At 37.8% G+C, this 26859-nt stretch overlaps 1 protein-coding gene across 1 annotated transcript in view; it reads left to right on the top strand.

Annotated features, from left to right (window-relative positions):
* The window catches only part of GTF2F2 (general transcription factor IIF subunit 2), a 78043-nt gene that overhangs the window by 32973 nt on the left and 18211 nt on the right, over positions 1–26859 (top strand). Inside the window, exon 6 of the mRNA XM_063149331.1 lies at positions 2638–2719. Coding sequence (XP_063005401.1) covers positions 2638–2719 — 82 coding nt within the window. The remainder of the gene's footprint in view (positions 1–2637; positions 2720–26859) is intronic.

The raw sequence follows: 26859 nt of genomic DNA, 5'->3' as shown, positions 1-26859 counted from the left end.
ATTGGAAATGTAATGAATGCTAGCAAACATGGCTTTATGTAAAGTTTTTCTGGTCCAATAAACCTAATTTTATTTGTTTTGAAGATTATGTGTTTAAAGTAACAGCACATTTGCAGCCTGCTTAGCATTTCTTATTGCACATAGTCTAGATCCTTGTGACATTCTGATTTATATTAAAAAAGAAACTAAAACAAGCACAGAACAAGATTAAAAACTATCTGACAATTATCAGAAAGGAATTATGAGTAGGAAGCCTCTTGAGTTGTAGTTTGAAGGGCTTACTCCAGGACAACAGTGGTGAGAATCACTGCTTATAAAATGTGTTGTGATTGACACAAATGCAGGTCAGACAGTGAGTAACTATGACAGTACTGTCATAGTGTGACTGGGATTGCTTAATTCACAGAAACTGTTTTAAAGACAATGTGTTTTCACCAAACCAAAGGCAATTATACACCTAGGCAATGCAGAGCCCATAGATAAAATGCTAGGCTTAGAAAAGACTCAGAATAGTTGTGTTAGTAATATAATAGCCAGTTAGTAATATAATAGCCAAACCCCCAGAACTTGGTTTTTAGAGACAAATGATCTTAACTCATTTAGCCATCTAAGCATAAAGCAGTCAGGGGACACAGACACCGTGTGCACCCTCCTCCAAAAACACCTACAAAAAAAAAACCACTGGGAAATAATTTAATTCTAAAAGAGATGGGACCATTTTTTCCCCTGACGGTCTCCCTTCCTCCCTCTCTGCTGAATTCATAGATTCTGAATAACATTCAAATGGCTTAAGTGAGGTGAGAGAAATTCCAGCTCCTGTGTCTGTTATTTTACTTCCATGTATGATTTTCATAAAATCAGTTCAGTAGTATTATGTCTGGTTTCTGGTCTCTGTTATCTTAAAGCATCATTTTGAGATTGAAAAGGTGCAAATAAGAAATCCCAGACTGATTTAAGCCTGGCAAAAATGTCTTGTAATGAGATACTGCATGAGCTTAAATTGGTTCATTTATTGAAAAGTTGATTGAGAAGCAGCTTGATAATGATTTGTAAGTACTTTCAAAGGGAGAAAACACTAGGTACTGAAAGACTCTTTACCATAGTATAAAAAGTCATGAGAAGAACCAACTGCTAGAAGCTGAAGCCAAATTCTTATTAGAAATTAAGCAGCAATATTAGTACCATTTAAGCCACAAATAAGTTACTAGGTTCTGTAAAGAAGAAAGACCATACAATTTTTCTGTCTGTGATACATAGGAAGTCAGGCAAATCTTCCAAGTTGTCTCTTTTGACCATTAAGCTGGGAATCTACAAAATCACATGTGTTTTAAAACAAATTTTCTTCTATTTCATTCAAACCTATCTGAAAAAATATGACTTTCTTACTGCTTTCAAAGATTTAGTTTGAATCAATCCAATAAATTTTAGATTAAATAATTTAAAAATTCATGATGTCTAAGTAATAGTTTCTGGCATTATTCAGGGAGAGCAGACTTAGATGTGTGGACGTAGTAATATTTCAGTCTGTAAGGTGATATAGGAAATCCAGAGGTGTCTCAGAGTGCCTTGTGTTACTTGGACATCAGTATTTCTAAGCGTTTCTGTCACCTTCTGTGACATTGCCAGCAGAAGGTGGCAATGACAGTGTAGTGCTCTTGGAAGGACATTTTTATACCGAGAGCTAGCAAGCCTTTAAAACTCATCCTTTCTTGTAATGCAAGGCTGTTCCAGAGGTGTTTGTTTAACACAAATTGCGCTGGCTGTGCCCAAAACAGACGGATTAATTGACATGCACTCCTCCCACATCCACACATCATGCACTAGAACATCATAGTAGAAGTGAAGAAATTTGCCCACCATCACTTCTCTCTTCATTTCTACATTAAGTTGATTTTAATTTTTGGGTTTACCTACCTTTATGGTGTAGGCTGGTACTGCTCTGTTAGTCATCGTTGCTTTAGGCAAAAGGTGGTCACCTAGGGTAACAAAGTGACTTTGTGGTGGATGTACAGAGAGGAGTATTACCTAAATACATGTATGTGGTGTCCTAGATTACTGACTGAAAGCTTTTACTTCTTTTCCCTGACTGTTACCATCCTCTTTTATTATTACTTTTTTTGCATTGTGTTCCTTCAATGTACTTTTTAAAAAAATTGTAACAAGAGGAAAATGTGGTACTGTTTTCCTGAGTATAAGAATAAAATTAGCTTTTGCTTTATCTTCCACTAATTTTGGGTACTTTGATTATTGGATTCTCTTTGTAGATTATTTTTTTCACAGTCACTGATTGTATGAATTGCCCATTTACAAAAAAGTTCCTAGATAATACTCTGAGTGCAACATCTAGAGAAAGGAGTTACAATCTCTTATTTAAAATTTGATCTCTGTGATTCATTCTTAATATGTAAAACATCTGAAGGCAAACCAAGGAAGTCTGGGTATGCCAGCTATGCAAACATGTTTTTACTGCTTATTTCTTTGGTGTCTGAATAGCAGAGATTTTAGAGCCTCATTTGAGAACTTAGAATTATGTTATATTTTGTAAATTCTTAATTAGTGAAAAATAATTCAAATGCTGACCATCTTGGTGGATCTTATTTTCATGTCCAGTTTTACTTCATTTTCTTTTCATTCTAGATAAACTTGCCTTGGAAGGAATAGTGGTGCAACGTGCTGAATGCAGACCTGCAGCTAGTGAAAATTATATGAAGCTGAAAAGGTAGGGGTCCTTCATAACAAATGATATGTGCTATCTGACTTTGGTGCTTTTATTATTGCCTTACTAGTGAGGGGTGATTTCAGTATTATCATGGTCTTACACCAGATCTACACAGGATCAGAACTGATCTTACTTTTGGGGTGCATTTACTGTAGGGAGGGACTGAAAGCTGCTGTGGGCATTGTATCTCCCTCTGGTTTTGTCTGGTGGGATGATGCAGGCTTCTGCATCCATTCATATGCAAATCTGTTACTATAGCACATGTACCTTTTCATATCTGAACATATGACTGTATTCAAATGTGGTTCAAGCTGAACTTCCTGAGACTTAAGAGATTACATCGGTCTGCTTGGGGTGCCCTTCTTGAGTGTGGGTTTCTGTGGATCACCCAGGTTTAATTCCACTTTACACTGTGCCATGCTAGACAAAAAGGATCTCTGAAAAGACATTTAAAATGTCCAAAATAGGAAAGAGTTTCTGGAGAAGTGCTGGACCTAAACTGGCATGGTTCTTAAAAAAGGTAATGACTGAAAATGCCAGAAGTAGCATGGAAACCACAACACACACATTTAACAGGATCATTTAGTGACTTCTGAAAATTTAAGCATATACCTCTAGGATTTACCATGTGATTCATATATCTTATGGGTAATTAACTTGATGATGTTCTCTAGTAATCAGATTTGGGATTTAATTGTGCCTTATGTTAAGTCCATCTTTATATATTTTAAGTATGTATATTAATTTTTTTGGAATAGAGAAATTCAAAGCAGGAAATTTCAGGAAGAGAATTGTCTGTGACTGGTTTTAAAATTGTCAAAAGAAATATAAAATGCAAAGTGATGTTTTTCTCCGATTCCTGATCTGATTTCTGTGTATCATATACATTTTCAGTGTCTTGTATTTTATTAACCTTCTCTGTCATCTAAATTGTGCCAGTATTTCCTTACAGAGTTCATTCCATTTTGACATTTTTTGACATTTTATGTTCTAGCTGTTGGAAATTAGTACCATAAGTTTGTTCCTGTACAGTGAACTACTTAATTTCAGACTGAGTTCTATGATTGCTGTCATGGTTTTTGTCATCAGCAGGAAATGGAGATGAGGCAAATATAATGTTATAGAAAAGGACTCATTTCAATCTGGCAATTTTAAATATACATGAATATAGAATGTAAGATGTATTTGCTTCATACTTGTTCTAATCACAGGTTTCCTGATCCAAGTGCTTTTTTGCATTTTGTACATAGTTGATCAGATAAGCTTCTTCTGCTAAGGCCACAGAAGGAGACCAAAACAGAACTGATAGCTTTAATTAAGTACTACCCAAACTTTGAATTTTTCAGCATTCTACTTTCTGTCACGCATGCATGGATGCAGCCCCTCCTGGTATTCAGTTTTGTCATGTTCTGCTCCTACAGGAGCAACAGAAGTACAAACACAAAAGCACATTTTGTCTCTGAAAACATTGGCAGGTGAAAACAATGGTACTGTTGTTTTTTCCTTCCTCTAGAAAAATTGTCAGGCTCTGTATTCCTACTTTCTAACTTCACATGTTTTTAAAGATTTTTTGCCTTCTACCAATAAGTTAAAAAAAAATAGTCTGATCTGCTGAGAATCAGCATGAGATTTAGCACATCTAGCAGTCACAGCCTCAGAAGGAATTGGTTTATATCCAAATACTGAATCTGGTATTTGAGTAGTAGGATCTAACTTTTCACTCCCTTGATGCTCTCCCACCTTCAACATGCTACAGTCTGTACATAAAAAAAGGTGACAGCATTAAAGATAAAGCACATACATTATAGAGCTGTGTTATATTAAACCATTTTGTTCATTTTTCTATTTACTGTTGTGCTTTATATGAGACAGACTTCAAAGATGGAATTTAAAATATTGATTAAACAGCAAGTCTATTGTGTAGGCTTTGAGTGCTATAATACTAAGTTGAGTTGGGAAGGAAGTAAAATTCAAAGATAAATGCAGTAGCTTCAAATGTTTAAGATCTAGAAAATGGAGCTGCCGACTCTCAAAATCTGTAATCACTTTTTTCTGAGAGCTGGCAGTAACCAAAAAGGATTATATACTTCCTGGTATTAAATGCAGATAGGGATCCCCTCTATTTTGCCATCTGCGTCTGAGTCGAGGAGATCAGCTGATGAATGCCTGGCGTGGCATTGGTCTCCTTGCTGCTCTGCAGAGTTTCAGTGTAAGGGTGAAGCCATGGCCTTGTGATGGGCTGGCTGGCAGTTCAGTGGGAGATAGCGGGACGTGTGGGTTTAAGGACAGATGATGAAATTGCAGAAGCTGGTGACATGTGTGAGTGAAAACATTAACAAATGTAGTAGTCGGGAGGGTTTCCTCCCGGCTTTTGATTTGATTACAGAAAGGATGGGGATGGCTGATGTTCACAACACGTTGAATACAAGGTACAAATGTGTGTCTAGGGATAGCTACTCCCTAACTAAGGTAAACAGAGGCTGTGTGACCACTTGGTATTCCATTTTGCAAATTTTGTTGTCATTAGATTTATTTTAATTTTTTCCATTTTCCTGAGCTTCACATTCTAGAAGAGGGACAAATACCATGAAACTCCCTCTATCCTGCACTAGTAAAGCTTTGTGCTATTGAACTTCTTGCAAAATTTTTATTAGCAGTGTATTTCTTCATAGCATCTTAATGATTGGTTTTACATTTGCTGTTATTGAGGCTAGCTGAAAAATAATATATGTGGTTTCCAAGCACCTGTCATGATTTCTGTCTTGTGGGAGTGGATCTCATGATCCCATTTAAAAATATTTGGACTGTGTGGGGGAAAAAGTAGGCAGACCATTCCTAACTGCAGTCAGCTTTGCTGTGCAGTATCACAGAAGATGCTGTGCCTACACTACTGTACAATAGCTCCCTTCTTGCCCCATGGAGCCTGTCAGACAGTGGGGGCACATGTGAACTGTGGCAGCAGTGTGTGTGTCACAGGTGGAGGTCACACACATGGCTCACTGTGCAGCACCCTCTGTATTTGCACCAGCCTTGTGCCCCCACCATCCATGTCACCCAGGTCCAGGTTGCCTTTCCTTTCTGTCAGGCTGCCTTGGGCAGGCTCCACATCCTCCCTGGACAGTCCCACACAAACCAGACTATTTTCTTACTGTAGTCAGCTTTCCACCGTGAAGATGCATGATCTGAGCCTTAATTTTGTCTTTCTGAGGCTTAAGATATTTTAATTTTGTGATTCCAATGTTTAAGCACCTTGGATTAATGACCCCTCCAAAGAGAGAGATCTTCCAAGCAGCTTGTCTGCACTGGGAAACATGGGGCACAGGAAGAGAGGAGTTATCCAGACATTCAGGATCACTTCAGGGTTCAGATTACTTGAGAGGAGATGAGAATACAATTTTGATGCTCCAAAGGAGTGTTTGCTATTCACAAAAGAGGGAAAATGGAGGGCTGGGGTTGTGCAGGGGGGAAAAGAGAGGTATAAAACATTCCTTTCTTATTTTTTTAAATACACCTTCTAGCATATTAATTATATTGTTTATGGAAACTGAAACTTTTTTGAATTTTGGGAGAGATCATTAATCTGATTGCCTGATCTCAGTTTCCTTCTTTTTGTAATGCCTGGAGACAGAGGATAAAAATGTAGGCTTTGCAGGCTGACTTATGATTCTTCTTTTGTTTTACCTTAAAATGGCTTCATTACAGCATGGTATGAAATTTGCCTTCTTTCTGTATTTTAAATGTCATCATGCCAGATCAATATTATTGTAGCCATATCATTGTAGCCAATATCACTATAGCCATCTCAGATTCTTGCTGCCACATTACCTTTTCTATCCTTGCACTGGTCCTCACCTCCATTCTCTTCATCCCTCTGATCATAGCAAACTCTCTTCTTCCCCAAACCTTTCCCATTTCTGCTTCCCATTTCCTCATAGAAAAAAATATTTTCAAAAGTATTTAGACCGCATCAGTATCTTATACATTTCATTTTAAGGTAAAGTTAAGAAGAAAAAAATCTCTAAGAGCGACTTCTGCAAAGCTCCAATTCAGACTGACGTGGTCAAGTTGAGTAGCTACAGAAAGGTCTCTAGGACTGCTCAGGTCCTCTGCACTTGGGTGGCTGGGCAGCAGACTCACAGTTCTCAGAGGAGGTGTTGAAGGCACGTGTGAAGTGCAGCTCAAGCAGTTGATGAATTGTGTGACATGTTAGTTAGCACTTCTGCAACAGTGGAGAATGGCAGGCAAAAAAGGATGAATTCAGTGCCCTTGTTTCATTCTCAAATGTGATGCTGAAATGCTGGTCACCTTTCACAATGGCTTTTGGAATACTCTGGTTTGACTATACCTAACCTAAGTTAGTGAAGTCTCACAAACCTTACACCAAGTGAAAAAAGAGAAGGAGTCCTAGGATTATCAAAAGCCTAGAAGAGCCAACATTTAACCCTGCAACAAGGGTTGTAATCCCTATAGCTCTCTTAAGTAATTTTTAAATATGTCTTGAAGTGTCATTAGTGAAAATAGTGGTTGCCAATATGACAGCTTATAACAAGGCCGCAAGAATTTTGTGTATCTTCTTGCTTTTTCTTGTAAGAGTTTTCTACAGAGAATATGTTGAAAGTCCTTATAAAAGCTGCTGGAAGAAACACGCATAATAGACTTTTAGGAGTAATGGGTTGTAAAACATTCTAGAATAATGAACTTCCACATTTGAAAAGTCATATTTCTTTACAACCATATTATGGAGGCCTCTTGAGGTCCTGAAGCTTCGTGTTCTAGGTCAAGTAAGTGGAATTAAATTAATGCAGATGAGATGCTCACTTTTTCTAAAAAGTACTGAGAGAGTATTGACTGACTGACAGTTCAGTATATTGCTGAAAATGAGCATTATGCCAGAGGTTTGGTTTTTTTTTTTTGATTGGGGTTGTTTGGGGTTTTTTTCCTTTTTTTTCCCCCCCACAAATACTTCCCACTAGCAGAAGAAAATGAGTCATTTGACCACCATGCCACTTCCTTATATTCTTGTAGATATACTTAGTTGGCTATGAATTCCTTTCCAAAGTACGAGTATGCATACATCTGTGCATTTTCCACAAAGGCTGACACACTGCACAAATGCTGCTCAGTTTGTTTGAGGTGGGAAGCCAATTTTATGCAGGGCTGAGATTGCATCTGCCTGTCAATCAATGCAACCTTGATTTTTCAAGTATCAAAGATCAGTTTCTCTGGCTTGAGTTAAGATTCAGCATAGTAAAAAAAACCACATTCCTGGGGTGTTTTAAGTTACTCATCAAGTACAAAAAATATCATTTTTGTTCATATGATAGAGTATTTCCAATCACAGTTTTTCCTGAAGAGTTATGTGCACTTTGTAAAAAATTAATATTAATCATGTTCATGTAGGTTTAAGCTGTACTGCTAAGATATGTATTTAATATGATTTTTTTGTTCCTGGGCACCCACCAGTTTTTAAGAAATCAAACAAATAACACTCTAATTGTGAACAATTGGACTGCAAAGTAACAGACACACTTCAGTATGTGTGTCCATTTTGATCTATTTTTCACATTTTTTACCAGAGTAGTGGGAAGAAGCAAGTAAGAAAAACAAGGTTTAAGTGAGATGAGCTCACTTAAAGAGAAGTGCTTATTCCCCATTTCAGTGGTCAGGAGTGTTGCTTTTGTTTGTTTCCTATATATTTATTTGTGATCTTAGACTCTTTTCACTGTCCCTTGTCCTTTTCATTTTGTCTGTTGTTTTTTGTTGTTTTTACAAGAGGTGTTCTGAGACTGGATTTTAATAGGCCTTTTATATTATCATGCCTTTTTGTTCAGTGATATGAAAAAGGTTGTAATGTTGGTCGTTGCTTCCAGCCATTATAATGATACTAATAAATAAGGCATAGCCTACTGTTGGTAATGCAGCAGGTATTTTATCGTGTTTCTGTTAAATCTGCACTGGATGCAGGAGGTTAATATGTTCTTTCTACTCCATTGTACTCTTCAGCTTATTGTAGCCAAGTGTATTCAGGCTAATCTGAGGGGGGTTGGGCAGGGGGAAGAGACATAAAAGTGGGGGTTTTTTAATACACTTTTTAACATATAAATTATATTGGTTATGGAAACTGATACTGTCTTAAATTTTGGGAAATACCATTGATCTGGTCACTGGATCTCAGTTTCCTTTTTTTTGTAAAAGTCTGGGGACAGAATAAAAAATGTAGGCTTTGCAGGCTGACTTACGATTCTTCTTTTGTTTTATCTTAAAATGGATTCATTAGAGCATGACCTGGGATTTGCCTTCTTTCTGTTTTTTAAGTATCATAATTTCCAGGTGAGAGTCACAGAATCACAGAATGGTTGAGGTGGGAAGGGACCTCTGGAAGTCATCTGGTCCAAACACTCCTGCTCAGTCAGGGCTACCTAGAGCAGGTTGCCCAAGGTTGTGTCCAGATTCCTCTGCATTTCTCTGGTACTGAAATAGCTTCTGAATAGAGAGCATAGTGAATGTGTTCTGTGCCTTTTTAGAAAGGTATGTTGTTCATAGAAGCCTAGCATGAAGGTCATTTTCAGAAAGAAGAGAGATGCTTTGGGATGAATATTTAAGAAGAGTTTATGGCAAATACTCCATGAATTTTTCCTTATACCTTGGGGAAGGAAATCAATTGTTGTAATTGGATTGTTCTCGTTGCTCTGGGTTTTTTTGACATAAAGTTCATGAAACAGAGGCATTGCATTTAAGAACATATCTAGTTTGCCTTTATGATAATTAGCAAAATAGCATCCATTTCCTTTCTATCTGCTGAAAGCACTGAGGCTAAAAATAGTCACCCTGGAGTATGTTCAGGCTTCAGTCGTAGCCAGCTGCTTCAGGCTGGAGAAAAGCCTCACTCAGTACCAGTGCTCAGCACCAGAAGTTCTGGATATTTATAATTCTAGTAAACCTTAATGTCAAGGGCACTGATTCCTTCACTTGAAACCAGAATCCTTGGTATTGTACAATGCTGGAACTCCTTTAACCAGGGCAGCAATAATTACAGAGATATCTCTGCTGCTAAGGTGCTTTCCAGATTTCAGTGAGGGACTTGTTTAGTATGTGGGAACATAACTTGTTGTTCCAGGGTAGCACATTCCTTTTCATCCTCTTTTCCATCTGTAATATGATATGATACTATAGTGGGTGAAAATCTGAGAGTTCAGTTTTAACTACCATGACTGATCTGGTGTTACTGATGTAAATAAAAAAGCTCATTTCTTCATTGGTGTCAGCATTTTCTCTGTTGCAGAGCTCACTGAAGCTCATGGATCTCTTACTGGTCGCCATTCCAAATTCTGTAGTCACGTTGAGTACTTCCAGTGTTCTGGGTTTGCAAAACTGCTTTGGCAACTACCAGCTTGACAAGCTCAAATTTTCACAATATGTAGAATGTCAGCACCATACCACATCTTCTATTTTTAAGCTGCTTTGTTCACATACTACTGATGATATTTGGAGTTTGTAACAGATCAGTAGACTGGTATCGTCCAACAGTTCCCTGCTGCAAAAGAGCTCCAAAAATTCTACGGTATCATTGAGTACTAAAAGCTACCTGGTGCAGAACCAAAGATTAAAATCATTAGGTGGCAAGTTCTGTTGCTGACATACTGATTTCCTGGCTTATCAAAACATTTCTGAAATTTGTGAATCTACAGGAAGGCACTGAGACAGTGGTCTGAAAGGTAGCAGGGTGCACGTGTCCCTCCAAATAGCACTTGTTACTCGGGATGTCACCAAGTTCAAGGAAATTCATAGATGACAAACTGTCCATCTTCTGGTTTCTGGTTCTTTTTTAAAAGAATGTCTGTCTGTAGGATTCCAGTGCTTATCAAACTGGGTTACCCTGGGATAAGTGGGTGATTTAATTCCTGAAGACGTGGAAAAATTCCAGTGGGAGCTTAAGTCCCAAAGTGCCATAGGACCAAGTACCATGGAGGAAAGTTGTGGAGGTACCTCCTGTGCTCCTTAAAGGCTCTGTGGGTGGAAAAGATGCCAACTTTGGAAATTATTCACAACATTGCACAGATATTAATACAAGATACTGAAGCACTGCAACAATCAGTTAGTACTTGGGCACGATTCTGAAATGTTTTCCAGTAGGGAGGAAATTGTGCAGCCACCTGCTGATGCTCGAGTCTGGGATGTTTTTAAAAAGGCTTTGGAGTTGAATTCAAATTAATGCCATAAAATGGAAAAGAGCAGTAAATTACTTCCTTTTGCTTTAAGCGAGAGATATAATGTAAAATTCTTTCAAATCCACTCATCTAGTCTAGTTAAACTCACTTTATTTCTCTTGAATCATCTGGATAGAAAAAAATGGGATTACCAGTATCAAAGGCCAACAAATTAAACTGCAAATACAGTGAAGGAACTTTAAAATCATAGGAGGCTTATTTACACTTCAGATCAAATGCAAATAATTTTCAGTAATATTTTTCACAAAAGCTCTTCTATAGACCGTTACTTCCCACAGCTTGAAAGAAGTAGAAATTAATACAAAGGACCCCTACCTGAAATATTTCTTATGTACATTAATGTGCATACACAAATTTAACCATTTCATATAAAAACAATGGCTCACAAAGTCCTTGTTCTTTCCATGCCTTCATTTAAATACAGATATGTCTGCTTATGGCCTTAAGAAAAACATATGCTGCCATTTTCAGTTACTATTGCAAGACTACATAATTGTGAGAATGAGGTGGTTTCTCTTTGAAATGGTATTTTATCAACAGAATATGATTTAAATGTCAGTTCTAGTGATATGTAAGTCCTGAAGGTATTGCTTTCTGTCAAGTTTACATTGAGTTTGAAATTTTCAAACTGCTTTGTGCTTTTTAATGAAAAATATTTTTTAACTGAACCTTGTACACAATAATTTCACCATTTCTGAAGTCTGTTACGATGTTTTTGCTAGACTATTGCCTCATTTGTTTGTAGTCAGTAGATTTGCCTGGGATTTGTTCATTGTCATTTTGGTATCTGTGATACTTCACTGAAAATTTTGCACTGTGCACTAAGCTGTTACCACCATTAGGACTCAACACAAATGCCTCTGCCCTAGTAGAAAGAGTATTACAGCTCGAATCTGGCTGTATGTTTGTTGAATGGTACAGTGAAACTGTTACAAGGCTAGTGTGTTTTATCCATACCTGAGATTGAAATGAGAAGTTTTTTTCTGAGCTAAGCTTGTACCTTGAATGTTGTGATGACCCCAACAGGGAAGCATGAAGAGTGCTCATGGACTCCACTGCTTAGTTCCTCTCCTACTGGCCCTGGCAGAAAGCTGGAACTGAGGCAGCTTTGTGACAGCTACCAGTGATCATTAAGGTTTAGGGTCAATGTTACTTTACTTTATAATTTTGTATAAGTTTCTTCTGTAGAACACATAAATGTATGATAATATGCATATTCTGCACCTGAGGCAGGGCAATCCCCAGTCTCAGTGCAAACCAGGTGATTGAGAGCAGTCTGGTAGAGAAAGACTCTGGAATACTGGTATGAAAAATTGGACATGAGCTGGCAATGTGGGCTCACAGCCCAGAAAGCCTCTCACACAGGAGTTGTAAAGATCTGTTTTTGCCTTGAAGTGCCGTGTTCCAGGTGACTGCTCTGTGCTTTCCCAGTGCCTCACAAGAAGACTGAAATATTCAAACCCAAAGTTAAAATGGATAGTGCATCACCTGAGAGTTGTCAGCTTCTCCTGTTTCAAGTTTGAAAGCAAGGTATAGCATAAAGTAGTGAAACTTAGAAAAATTATATGCTGCTACTTGAAATGAAAGTTTCCAACAGTGTAATTAATATAGCAAAGCCACTAAATGGAAATGATTAAAAAAATGCTCTCATCTTCAGCCTAGTTTCTGACATGCCTCAAGGCTGATAATGTTCTGCACTAAAAGCGGCTCTGCATGCCTGAATTAATATCCTATTGATATCCAAACATTTCGTGTTGGTAGGTATTGATATATGTTACCTGCTCTATCAAAATTATTTAATTTTCTTTTCTTTGAGATCCATTATCTCTGCTAGGGTGTTGTAACATAAGCTACCTAAAGCCATTTCTAGTTGAGCCATCTCTGAACAGTTCAGAAACCATGGTGTGCACAGACCAGAACTTAGGTTTAGAAGGTGGAGAAGGGCAATAGTGAAACCTGTAGCAGCAGACTGATTGGATTTGGGGTGTTTTGGAGGACAGACTGACTTTTTTTTTTCCATTGATCGCTGTATGTGTCTTCTTTTATCCCCTACCTTCCCTTCCCTCATCCAGGGTACTTTTCTCACTCAAACTTTAGGTGTGCTGGATGCTTCTGATGTTGTCAAGCACTCAGATACTTGCTGGTAGACGTTTGGGGTAGCCCTTTGTGACTAAGGTGGAGTTGCAAGTTTATCCAGGAGTTATCTTCAGCAGCAATTTTAAAATATAAAGAAATTTAGATCTGTGTTCAACTCATACAGTGTGTTCTATTGATAATTTATGTTTGATTTTCCAAATGTCAAAGATTGCAAACCTCCTGTCTTATTAATGTATTAGTCTGTCCTGAGTCACAGTTCTGAGAATTAATTGTGCAACTCCAAAAATACCTGCCAAAAATTAACAGGTACAGCACCATCTTGCAGGTCATGGGCACACTGAAGCAGTAACTGAGGAAAGTGTGAACAGACTGGGCCCTAACCAAAGTTAATGGCAATGAGGTCTCTCTGTTAGGTCTTTGAACAGATCCATATTTTCTCAGGGTTATCTGACTAACCCCTTTCTTAATGATAGTGGCAGAATCAGGAGGAACTGTACCCTGTGACTTGTAATATAAATTTGAATTACTGCCTTGCTGTTCCCTCAGATTATGTGTGTGTTCTTGAGTGCTGACTGAGACCTTGCCAAGGAGGAAGATAAAGAAGAAATAGTCATGAATTAGACAAAGAAACAGCTCACCAAAGAGCTTTCCTCTGTTCCTTCTGCTCATGGTTGTATTCAGTTCTGAGGCTTTGTGCTACATTCCCAACCATAGGCATGGGAAATTAGGGACTTTACAAGGTTCATTTCTGTTTATAACATAAGGTTCTGACTCCATGATTCCAGTCTGCAGACAGCAGATACACACAGGCTTCTGTCCTTCTTCAGAACTGGTTGAACAGTGTTATCTCAGGTTAGAGTCAATCAGGAACGTGACAACACCTTTAAGGTGAGGCATCTAAGTATAAAAAAATAGCTTAGCACAAATCCGTATCTTCCCATAAACTCAGGCACTTGTTAACCCTTAGACTGTCATGATTGCAACAATGCAGCAACTTCAGATCTAAAACAATAAGGAGATGAAAAAAATATCTTTCAAATGGTTCAGATTTTTTAAAAAGGTGTTTAGTTGGGCCTAGAAGTAATGAGACACGCATTCTGTCTGCTAAGCTTATTTTTAAAAGTTGTTGTGTCATATCTGAAAAGATCCTAGCTCTCCTACAGTATTAACTGTAGCTGTTTTTGAGGTTAAAGAAAGCCCTGTGCTCAAAACCTGTTGCAAAGTTCAATATTGTCTGTATCTTAGTTCGCTCAATTTTTTTTCTATTTGAAAAACAGACAGGAGGATCAGAAACACAAAAATAGCCATGGCCAGATTTCTTTTTGTAAAAAAAGAGAAGAAAATCCCTGCATTCTGGGATATATTCTGAATTGTGAAGTCATCTTGAAAGAGAAATTTCACTGTATGTGAGTGTAGGCGGGAGCAGAAAAATATGTGATAAAAATAGCAGACTACGTGGAAATTAACACCAATATGTGGATGCATACCTGGAGATGTTAAATGATAATATCTGAGAGAGAATTACCCTTTAGATCTATATTTATATAATACATTTCAAACTAAAATGTAAAAAACTCAAACCACCCATAGATAATTTTCAAATTACATTTCAAATACTTTCTTTATTTTGAATTCTAATTTCAACTCAGACATTGACTTCTGTTTTGACTTTGGGAACTGTCTAGAAAAGTCATGATCATTTTAACTATTCTGGCTCATGTTGACAAAGAACTTTGTTGTTCAACAAAGTCCATGAAAACTAAGTACTCTTTCTCTGAAGTGAAATTCAGGGAATAAGTACTGCATCCTGAAAGTATGAAGCTATGATCAAAATACTTAGAGCATTAAGAAATCACTGTATTGCAGAAAAGGCTCAAAAAAGACTTAATAAGATGTTAATTGATCAAAACTTGATTTTCAAAACAAGAGAATGTTTTTGTAGGGTCTCATGAAGCACATCCATAGGTACAGCAAACAGAATTTTTTTCATATGCCATGTTTATGGTATTGGAAGCAAAGGATATATTTTGTAGATTGACAAAACATAGAACTTCATGAGGTTAAGTTGTACTATATAAAATAAATTCCCTTCTAAGTCAATATGGTTAAGCAACTGGGAAAACCACTGATACTTATATTGGAGCACTGTTTTTTTATTCTCTTACTGTACCTAATGTTGTCAGAAAAACACACTTCAGATATGCTCTTAAGTATGAGTTGGTTTTGTTATTATCAGCAGGAAGCAGGAGCAGCATATGTCTATGGGAATGCAATTTATGATAAAATACACCTAATTAAATCTCTTGAGGATTTATATTCACACATGCTGTGAAACTGAATCATATGAATATTTCTTAATAAATTAAAGCATCTGTTTTAAATGTCTAACTGTGCACCTAAACTTCAATTCCTGGTCTTTATACCACAAATTTAAAATAACATAAAATGCACTTTATTACTGCAATGTCGACCATAAGAGGTACTCAGGGCAACTTGGAGAGAAACACCTACAGTGTAGTTATGCCACATATTAAAGTAGGAGTAATGGTGTAGGTTTTATAAATTGATGCCTAAATCAGCCAACTGGAGCAGATTATTACAGCTGTTTTTATTGCTATTTCTTCTAATTCTTTTTAGCCTATTTTCGTATTAGAAAACGAATACCCCCTGTAGTATCCACTCTAGGGGTAAAAAGTGCTTCCTGCAATTTGTGGGATCTTGGCATGGACGAAGCTAGCAAATAGATCTGCCAGATATAAGACATTTCATTGCAGTTTTACACTGTATTTTTCCCTCTCCTCTATCCTGTACTCTTAGATTTGCATGGTCTGGTACAGAAAGAATTATCAGTTAATTCATTCTTTTGCTGCTTTAAAAAATAAAAAACTAGCTTTGAATGTCACTTGGATATTAGGTTGAGGTGGTTTATTACATAGCCTTTAGATTCTTTTCATTATTTCATGAAGCTGTATGTAAGTGAAATGCTAGGTGAGTAAATGATAGATGTTAGCCACAGTGAGTATATAGGTTTTTGTTCCTGACAGGCCTAAGAGCCAATGCTTATGGAAAGTGAGCTATTGTTTTGTGTATTCAGTGAAGTATATTAGCTGATACACAGTCTGTATTTATGTTAAGAAATTTGGCAGAACATAGATTGGAATGTGGCAGTTATTTAATTGCCTTATAGCCCCTTAAAAATCTAAGAAGTTGTTTTCTATTACACTCTACTTTGTGTTTATATGTGTGCATAGTACAGCTGAAAGAAATACTTCACTTGCTTCAATTACCTAAGCATAGCATTTGTGGAAGTCTTGAATCTGACTAAACAGAGGACAATACATAGTATTGTACTTTTGTCTTCTGTGTATATAATGAGACTTCAGCTGTATGAAGGAAAGTAAGACTTGTGAAAGCCGCTTGAAAAGCAGCTGCTTGGTCTAAACAAACACAGTCATTCATCTAAATTGATGAGAAAAGTGCAAACAAATGATAAACTGATCTATTGTTACTATTTTCCAACAAAGATTTCAGCCTGTAATTTCTTTTAATGTAATTTTTAAAAAATACTTCAAAATTATATGTAGGGAATCGCAGGTAAAGCATCACCAGCTTTAGTGAATCCAAGCTGTCATATTTTAGCTGTAGATACACAAGTTAGAAAATAAAATGGCAGACATACTTTATTTGTGGTTTTATTTCTCTAAAAGGGTCAGTAAATTCAAATGAGTTTATACACCTCAGGGACTTTCTGGTCTCCGAACATCTGGGTGTGAGCCTGGAACACGGCCCTTGGAAACCATAGCATCCCTTATAGAGGAATAGAACCAAATGAAACATATGTAATTAGTGGTGTGCTCCAATCTGTACATGGGCAGCTGTATGATTGGTGCTGTGTAAATGCTGCAGCAATGAACATGAGTAATGAAAATCAGGAATTGCCTAATAATGCATGAAGTAATTTGAAGATTATGGGCAGATCCATTTCAAAAGCTGATGATTGAAGCACAAGTGTCCTATGTATCATCCAAAGATGAAGAGTTCAAACATATTTGCCCAATGTCAAATGTGTCATTATTTTAATAAAAAAATAAACACATAATTCAAGTCTAGGATTTAGGAAATCTGGTGAGGGCAAAATAGAAGTAATACTTGGTATAGATATCTGAAGCTTGCTGAAAAGCAAGTGCACAAGCTCTTACTAAGTTCAGAAAAACCAGTATCATTTTTGGAAGCAGTGGAAGCATCGTGTTACATGGTCAGCTTTGTTGTTTGCCAAAGTCTTTTGATATATTTCTGTGTCTGTATGAGAAGTGACTGATGCACAAGGCATTTATTTAGCAATATTTAAAAGGCCAAATTCAAACAATGTTGTCAATTCGTGTCATGGTGCACTAACCAAGTAGTTACTAGGAGCTTTGAGGGCCTAGTCCCTAAATCCTGTCAAATTGAGGAAGACTTCCATCAAGTGCAACAGTTATTGAATCACCCCATTAAAGGTGGTGTGGAAGGTGGTGTTACCTATGTTTTGTGATATATAGTATTTGGTTTGCTTTTTCAATTCTTTTGTCCTTTTCTCATGGGTCTGCTTTTACAATGTAAGCAAAGATGATACTGCCATAATAGTGAGGGATTTTTCCCTGAAATAAAATGCAATGTGGAGGCCACCCATTCTGCAGCGCTCCCTTCAGAATGATAAAGTGTTGTTCTGTCCCCCAGGTGCTCTTCAGATAACCTGGCTTCTCACACTGGTTGGACAGTTACATCTCTTCTCTTCATTAATCAGTATGAACACAAGCAATTGCCCTGGACTAAGTTAATGTCAGAATAAAATAAATTGAACCTGGCTTTCAATTCACACATAAAACTGAAGTGAAAGTCTCCTGTGGAAGGAATTGAAGCTAAAAAGAGTTAGCTGCTTTGAGCTCTCAGGGACCAGGCAATCAGTGCACCCTGCCTTTTTGCCTTCTATTAAGATAAATCAGTAACTTCATTCAGAGTATAGGCATCTTCCTTACTTTTTAAAACATAATGTTTTGCTTTGGTTTTGTTCAGAATTTTTCTGAAGTTAAAGATTGTTGAAGTTTTGGCAAAATGCAGAAGTACTTTCAGTTCATTGCAATATTAATAAAGAAGAGGAAGGAAAATTGTTTCTAGAGGATTTAAAAGCTAGATGACAAAATTATTCTTGTTCGCATATAGCTTCTTGCTGCAGGAAATAGGAGCCTTTTAGAAACAACTCCATCAAAGTAACTCAAGCCAAGCAGCTAGTAGCCATCTTCAAGGAAGATGAAACTCTAGACATTAAAAAAACTCAACCAAAAACCCATAAAACACCGCTCAAGATTGCAAGAAAGAGATACTTGAATCCATCCACAGTTTCTATTCCTCATTGAACTATCCTTCATGATGCCCTATTTTGACTTCTGGATGGAGATTAGAGTGCAATAGTAGTTTCATGATGTCCACCTACAAATGAAAGTGTGTTTATCTGAGAATGCCAAGTAGACAAAATTCTATCTGATGTCCCTCTCCTAAGTGAAGTACAGAAAGTTAATATCTTAGGAAGGCTGTTAATGGACCTCGCCTTTATATTTTTTTGGTTATTTTTTCCTCCCCGTTGTGCCTTTATTCCTTTTTGAAGAAATCCTTTTTTCTTTAGGTAATTATGACTTCTTGATTATTCAAAGAACTCTTCTAAAATCCTTCCAATTATCAGTCATGTGTTTCTGTCGACATTTTCATTCTTCATTTTCTCTTGCTTTAGGAGGAGGACCTATCTGAATGTCTGTATGGATGCATAAGTTTCCTTGCTTGAGGCTATCCTCATTAAGTCATGACTATGTTACTTCATTCGAAATAATACACTAACTCACAAACTCTTTTTTAACTCAATTTTTATTCTTGTAGTTCTCTTCTATCATGTGTGTAAATATCCAGCTTTGTCATGTGTGTCCTTCTTGAAAAAGTAATTTAATTTCTCTACAGTTTCGTTGGCCAGCAGGAATAAATGTTTAACATTTTTCCTCCTTTGACTGGTTTTGGTTTAACTGTTTAGCTTGCATTTTATTCCAAAGTGGTACCTCTGTGTTTGTTCACATCGTCATGGCATGGCCCACTGAGGTTTGTTTATGCTCTCTGTAATCCAAGGGTCTTAAAAGGCTTTGCCCTTTGAGTGGTCGATTTTATGCTGTGATTTAGAGTGGGGAAATAGAGATATGAAGAAGTTGACTAGTCCTGCTTTGGCAAGTGAGCTGATGGTGCTCTTCTGCATGTCCTGACAGAAATTCTGTGGCATGGTCACTTCGCAGTTTCCGGCAAGTTTCATCTTATTTTCCTTTTTGCGTATATAGGTCATATAAGATGCTTCTTCCCCTGAAAGACTCTGAAGTCAAAAGCCTTAGTTTTGAAATAATACATACTCAACTCAGAAAGTCTTCCTTTTAGTTTTCTTCTATATCTTAGACTTACTTCCACATTAGGATTGCATCAATATAATGCCTTTGTGTTTTTGTATTGGATCCCATCCTTCTCTTACGAGCTACCTTTGAACAGAAGCTAATTAAATCTATGCACATTTAGCATGACATTAAATTTTTTTTTCTTATCTGCAGCAGCTGTTTATGAAACATGATTACCATTCCAGTAATTAATATTTCTCAGGACTGTGAGAAAAAAAATCACAGCAGTGTCTGATGTGTTTTTCTTTCTGGAGTCTCCATTGTATTGAGCTGGAGTGAGTGTTTGGCACATCCAAATCTTCAGTCCTGCATGGAGCTGTGCTTAGTGACACAGAGCAGGCTGTGGCTGCTCACTTTGGATACTGGCAGGAGGGCATGGCAGAGGGAGTGCCTCACTCTGCTCGATGTAAAGAGGGAGTGCTTGTCTTCCCAGTTTTCCTGCTAAATCCAGCACACTGTGCTTGTCCTGTGATACGCATATCTCAAGGGCTGTTGGGTTGTCCTGGCATTTGGCAGTCATCAATAACGTTTCTTTCTGGGAACCCATATGCACTTTTAGCATTCGTAATACTCTGCATCAAGAAATTATGCCATTTATTTACAAGTTGTCTGAAGAACTGATTTCCTCAGTTTGCTGGGGATTTTCCTGTGATTTAATGCCTGCTACTTCTGGTATTCACATCATACAGTTGTTCCCTATTCCTGGACTGCATGAATTCATACACCTCAGTCATACCTTCATGCCTCATTTTTTTATTTTTTGACCCTGAAGAGTTCTATTCTTTTTTTTCTTAGAGTGTAACTTGTTGCATTCCTCTATGTATTTATACCACAGAAAATTAGTGCCCCAATAGTTCTTGTTTCTTCTATGGTCCTTTCAGAGAGAAGACCACAATTTATAATGAAATACTATTTCATAATTGCAGCTGATATCGTACTCTCCAGGAAATAGCCATCCTTGCTTCTGAGGATAACAGAATAATAATGGTGAAATCTCATCCTGGCTTCTCAAGCTTTTTCCTCAGGTTCATTTTGGCATTACTGTTACATCAGCGTGCCACAAAATTTCACAGCAATGTGTCAGCCTCACTTTTCAGGTGCCTATAAGAAGGGGTCCTGTGTGTGAGATGTCAGTGGCTCTAAAGTCACCTGGCTGGCTGTACGGACCGTGGGTGGTGGGGAGCCAGCTGGCCTGGGAGTGCAGGGCTCTGGCATTCTGAGCTGCTCACATGGCTGCACTGCCAGAGAGAAGGTCCTGTAGATACTTTGGCAGTCCCTGAGCTGGAGTCTAAGGTAGATTTTGTCATGTTTGTCCCCATAGCAAGCCATAAAAATGGCAGTTGTAAAATAAAAGGAATTGCATTAATTTCAGTCAGCAGCTGCTGAGGATACTGGGAAAGCATATTTTGTTTTGGGAACATCATGTTTGGATTTCCAAAACAAAATTTTGCAGGATTTCTGTTCCATGAAAACTTCAAATGTTGGCTTACCTCCTGATTCAAATCTGTGGTTTTTTTTCTTGAAAGCACAAAAAAACATGTAGTAAAAATTCAGATTTCCAGACAGCCATATTTAGGACTCAGCTGAAAGGCTATTTCTTTTTTTTTCTACATGTTATTAGTAAGAAACTCTATTCCATCTATGCTTTTTGCATTTGTATTTCTCTCATCACGGCAATGAGTGTTAGTGTCCCAGTGTGCTGCTTAAATTTTCTTTCGCCTAATTTTGTTTCATTACTTCATTGCACAGCCTTCAATAACCTAAGTGCTTTTTTGTTTACGCCCTTGACATTTTCAAATGATGATGCTTTTCAGCCATTCTGTAGCTAAGCTATACCTATTTGTCTTGTAGGCTTCTGATTACAGAGTAAATATGCAGCTATGGAAAATACACATTCTCTAATGTATATTAGTAGAAGCAGATGGTGCAATCTGTTCATTGATGGAATTTAGTTCCTAAAACTGATTTAATCTGGTTTGCAGCAAATACCATTCCAGTACCGTCTGTCATGGAACATGTACAAAGGGAGATGTTCCATTTCATGTTGTTTGTGTTTCATTGCAATAAAGTGTTTGTTTCGTGTGTTACGTGGGGTGTGGCATAACAGAGTACCTCTTGTAAAGGCAGGTTGTTTCAATGCACAATACGACATTGTTCATTATTTGCTATTTTTATATGTTATTATTTTTCGTGGGCCCTGTTGTACTACAAAGCAGCATGCTGCTGGTCCCCTGTGTAAACCTAGTTTTCATGCAGCCATTAATAGAATTTGCACTTGAGAAGAAACAGTTATTTTCTTCACTTATCAAGTGGAGAGGAATTTTAAATTAATTATAGCAGCATTTTGCGTAATTTGGCATTTTCCTGTTATGAAAAAGAAGTTTCCTTGTTTCTTCAGAATAGAGGATTTTCCAAAATTATGAAGGCCATATAAACAGTTTTGAGTTCTGCTTCTGCTAAGTCAAATGCAGAAGAGAAACCAGTGCATAGTACCTGTCTTCTTTAGCTCAGAGATCCTGTAGTCTCTAAAGCAGGAAGTCTTGGCCTGAAGTGCTGAATTGTCATAGAGGTCTTGAGGCTCTGTATAGCTCAAGGCTACAGGCTTCCAGAGACAGCTTTCTTCTCCCCACTTAGCACAAAATGTTTGCAGCTCTAGCAATAAAGTGGTAGGTAATTTATGTTTCATTTCCTGTTGCAGTGAAGGATGTGTGAATCCTCCAAAGTCTTGTGGAGTTATTAAATTAAAGGATGTAGTGGAGCAGGGCAAGTAGTCCAGAAAGTATTGCGGAAATAACATGATATAAAAGCATCTATTTGGAAAAAAAATCTGTTGGGCTTCTTACCTATCTGAATAATTGCTTGACCGTTCTCTACATTTTGAAAATTAAATATTTGCTACAGCTGTGTTTTTGGGAGATTTTTAAGTAAATCTGTTCTCTATTTCTTTTCTCTAGAATGTCTTAACCTCCTCTAGACTTAGAACTAGAATTTAAAAATTGATCTCCCATGGGGTTTTACACAGCTCCAAAGAGCTTTCACAACTTTCAAAAAAGCTGATTTGTTTCTCTTTTCCCCTAGAGATGCTTATAATTTTGTTTTTGTACAAAACAAATAAATAATAACAGCAAAAATTATTATGTGTCTTTCAAGATGATTATGTAAACCAAAATGAACTTAATAAGAGACATGTCAGTAAAAAAAAAGAACACATTTGCTTCATCTAATCAAATAATAGCTTGTGTTGGAAGGGATCTTAAGGATCACGTGGTTCCAAACCTCTGCCATAAGCAAGGACACATTCCACTAGAAGATGCAGTAAAATATGAAGTATATGTGATATCCCATTATTGTTCTTGGAAGTACACCATGTATACCACTGAAGAAGGAGTAGATATCCAGCAGTTCACATCATTCTGACCTGACCTATATTGACTGCTGTGTGTTCTCTGCCAACAGCAGTGTGTATTGTTGAGTCCAGAGAAATTCTCCCATTGATGTTAAGTGTTTTTAAAACACTGTCGCTCTAAATATCTCTAATACTGAGCTAACTTTTTATAAAGTTACAATTTTTTTTTAGCATTTTTAAGTGTGGTAGGTTAACCTTGGCTGGCTGCCAGATGCCCACCCAGCTGCTCTCTCACACTCCCTCCTCAACAGGGCAGTGGAAAAAAACAATATAAAAAATATCACGGGTCAAGTTATGAGCAGTTTAATGGAAGAAAGCAAAGCTTGTGTGTGGAAGCAAAACAGAAATATAGATTTAGTCTCTACTTCCCATCAGCAGGCCACTTTATGGGAAACTGGGCCCAAGTGCACATAGGAGCTGCTTCAGAAGAGAACACCTTCATAAGGAGTGTCATCCTCCTCCTTTCTCTTACCTTTTGTTGCTGAGGATGACACCATATGGAATGGGGTATCCCTTTGGTCAGCTGGGGTCAGCTCTCCTGGCTGCATCCCCTCCCAGCCTCTTGCCCATCCCAGGCTCCTGGGCCCTGGGGGTGCTGCTCAGGCACTTCTGGGGCTGCTGTGGGGCAGGCTCAGCCTGTCCCTGTCAGATTCACTGCACTGATAGATGCTGGTTTATGCTGCCATTTGAGAAACATACACGCACTGAATTTAAAACTAGAGAAGTTTTGGGAAAATGGAGGCTTTTGTCAGTAATAATGGTTTCACAGTTTATTAGTACAGTAATAATGATTTCACATTACATTTCATGTTTGGATTACTGACTAACAAATTCAGTTAATGACAAACCAGTGAAATTTATGTATGTGGAGCATTTCTTCTTGTATGTATGCATTTTTTAAAATTGCAACCTTTAGTTTAGTTATTAACACTGTGCAAATCAAGCTTTGAAATATAAGGGTCCTGAAACTTTTTTCATGACTCTTCCCTACCACCCCCCACTCCCTCCCATTCCCTGTGGAAGACATACTCAACCAAATTGGACATGAATGGAGTCTGCTTTCACACAGATCTTATGGAAAACCCAATTATCCAGCTTCCTCTTGGGGAAGTTAGACAATGTTTGTGCTTCAGCCACGAACTGTTTTTGGAATTTGTCATGCCAGACAAATCTGTAATCAAATCTTTGAGTTTTTTTATTTAATAACAGAATAGGTATGGCTTCACAAAGTCTGGGTGAGTTTCTTTGTGCTCACAAATAAGATGGATTCTTCTGAAAATCTCTAATTAAGAGAATACTAATCTAACAGACCTCAAAGTACATGGAGCTAAGTTTATTTCTTAACAAGTAAGCTCTCTAGAGAGAGTTCCAAAGATCATGTTCTAAACTACTAAGCTTATGTTGGTTTCTTCTTTGAAACAAAGGCTGAGTTATTTTTTAAATTATATTTTTCAAATGCAAAATGAAATCTTAACACTTTCTGGACTCAGTTGCCTTAAAACCTAATCATGTCCTTGTTGTGCCTTGTGGTTATCAGTGTGCTTTTTAAAGAAAGCTGTTTTCAAATAACTTTAAGAATTGTTGGTTTAAAGATATAGCAGAGCTTGAAGCTGAGTCTTGAGCCAGTCTCCTGATCCTGAAAGTATTTTCACTTTACTGAGAGCTTTTATTGGGGCTAATGGTGATACAGCTGTGGCTTTGATAAGCACTACTCTGAAGATGATGCACATAAGGCAAGTTAAAGGTTTTTAAGAAAATAACATCCAGGTTTGCCCTCTGTAGCAGCATTTCAGAGGCCAGACCTTGAGGAGGGTGACTCAAGGTCATTGAGTCACCCTCATAAATTGAACGATGCAGGGCTGCTATAAAACCTTCCTTCACAACCTGGCAAGCAGGAGCAGAGTCCTGTGGCAGGTGACTCTTTGGTGGCCCTTTTTCCCCATTGCCATCACCTCCCAGCTGCAGGGCAGCCCTGCAGCTCCCAGCCCTGTTCCTGCTTGCTGGACTCCTTCCACACAACTGGTGTCTGCCTCTGGCTTTGCTGCAGCTCCATATCCTATTACTCTGCTTGTGGGAGCACAGTTCCCACTTGAACAGGTGAGGGACGTCCACCTGCGTCCAAGGTGCAGCAGTGATTTTCCAGTGGAGGTGGGCAGGTATGTAATATATTGGGAGAGGGAGTTGGGGGAGCACTTGTTTTGCAAAATAGGAGGAGGTAAAATGTAATTAAACTACTTGAGCAAATGCAGCAGAGCAGTAGTTCTGTACAACTGGCAAAGGAAGTACAATTGGCTGAAAGAACGATGATCAAAATTTTAAAAAAATCTTCAATTTTCTGTTTAACTGATATATCTTTCACTCTGTGCTGTGTTACCTCTTTTTTTCCCATGGCTTGCAGGAAAAACTGGTGAATTTTCCACATGGAGGATGAGCAAGACTGCTTTTTCACATGGACTGAGGAAAAAGACAGGTTTCTTTCCTGCATTTGCTTTGGTTTTTATAGTGTAGGATTTCTCAGGTTGCTGAACTAAGCATGATTTCAGAGTTCAGTTAAAACTAATTTCATTCTCTTTGTTTGCAGGAAAGAGTGTTGGGTGGGTTAATTCAGCAGTTCTGCCTGAGCTAATTCTGCAGTTTAGTGTAACCATGTTTAAACCATTGAACAGCAGCTGAACTGTGCAAGATTTCCCCTTTAAGCTATCAAAGGCAGTGTGTAGTCCTTAACCCACGGGCATGTGCAGTACATTCTCCCAGCACCTGCCTTTCAGTGCCCTTGTTCTTGAGCAAGGTGCAGCAGTTCTTGATGCATGTTTCTAAGCATATTTTAACTGAAGGGAAGGGTGCGTCCTCAAAAAGGTGTTCTTGCTATCCAGCATTTTAGAGTGTGCAGGCTAAGGAAGGAAGAGACAGAGAAAAACCTTGAGGATTTGAGCCAGCTAGGTTTTCTAGGGAAGCAGTCCAAATGTTTTCCAGATTGTCACAAACTGTTAAATTGTTTACAGTAAATTTTAACTGGAAGATCCCCAATTGAGCCAGATGCCATAGCTGTTTGCAGAGCAATCAAGAGAGTGGTGAATTATTTGGGAATTGGAGTTTTAGAGATGGCAGCATGTAGTTGGAGGCAGAGTGCTGGCAGCTGTAACTTGATAAAGACATTTTGCAGGAGAAAGGGAGGAGAGGTTCAGATTGAGGAGATGTAGCTAAGGTGCTGTAGTGATTTTTTTGTTGTTGTTGAGGACTTGTAGCCAAGAGTCTGCCTCTTTCTTTCCACCTCCTTAGCTGTGAGCAGTTTCATTGTGGAGTGAATTGACTGAGCTTGTAAATCATCCACCCTTTTACCAGTAATTGAAGAGCTAGGCTTTCAGGGTATAGTAAAGATGTACCTTTTCTGTCTTAAAAAACTAGTTTCTAAAATTCTCTCTTCTTGTTCCCATTAGCAAAATGTACACAATTTCTCTATCTGCAGACTGACAAAAACTATTTGGCTTGTGTTGACCAGACCTAAAAATTCCTTTTACTTCTACCAATGATTTCAAAACAGCTCTAAGCACACCAGATGAGTGTTGGCAGGAGAACAAAGATTATGCAATTTTGAGACAAGTCTATTTGTTTTACTTTTAAGAATAATCGTTCGGAATTTAGAATTCCTCTTCTAAAATCTGAATTGAAATTGTGTCTAGCATGTAAATCCATTTGTTGTGGAGAAATTTGAGGACTGAGAAAAATAGGAGCGAGAAAGGAAATTAAATCTTTGAAAATGGAAGTGAGAAAGGAGACTTTATTTGGCTTTAATTCAGGAGCTAATATTAATGTTAAAATTAAAGAGCTGGGCTTTTTCTCTCTTGCTTAGTTTGCTAATGAGTCACTTTTCCTAGATCACCTTCTCTAGTATTAGTAATGGGCTTGTGAGGCTGCTGGTGCTTCCCCCGGATCCAGGATCTGCTCCGTGGT

This window comes from Melospiza melodia, chromosome 2 (assembly GCF_035770615.1).
Source record: "Melospiza melodia melodia isolate bMelMel2 chromosome 2, bMelMel2.pri, whole genome shotgun sequence".
Classification (NCBI taxonomy): Eukaryota; Metazoa; Chordata; class Aves; order Passeriformes; family Passerellidae; genus Melospiza; species Melospiza melodia.
This window is presented reverse-complemented; position numbering and strand designations above follow the sequence as displayed.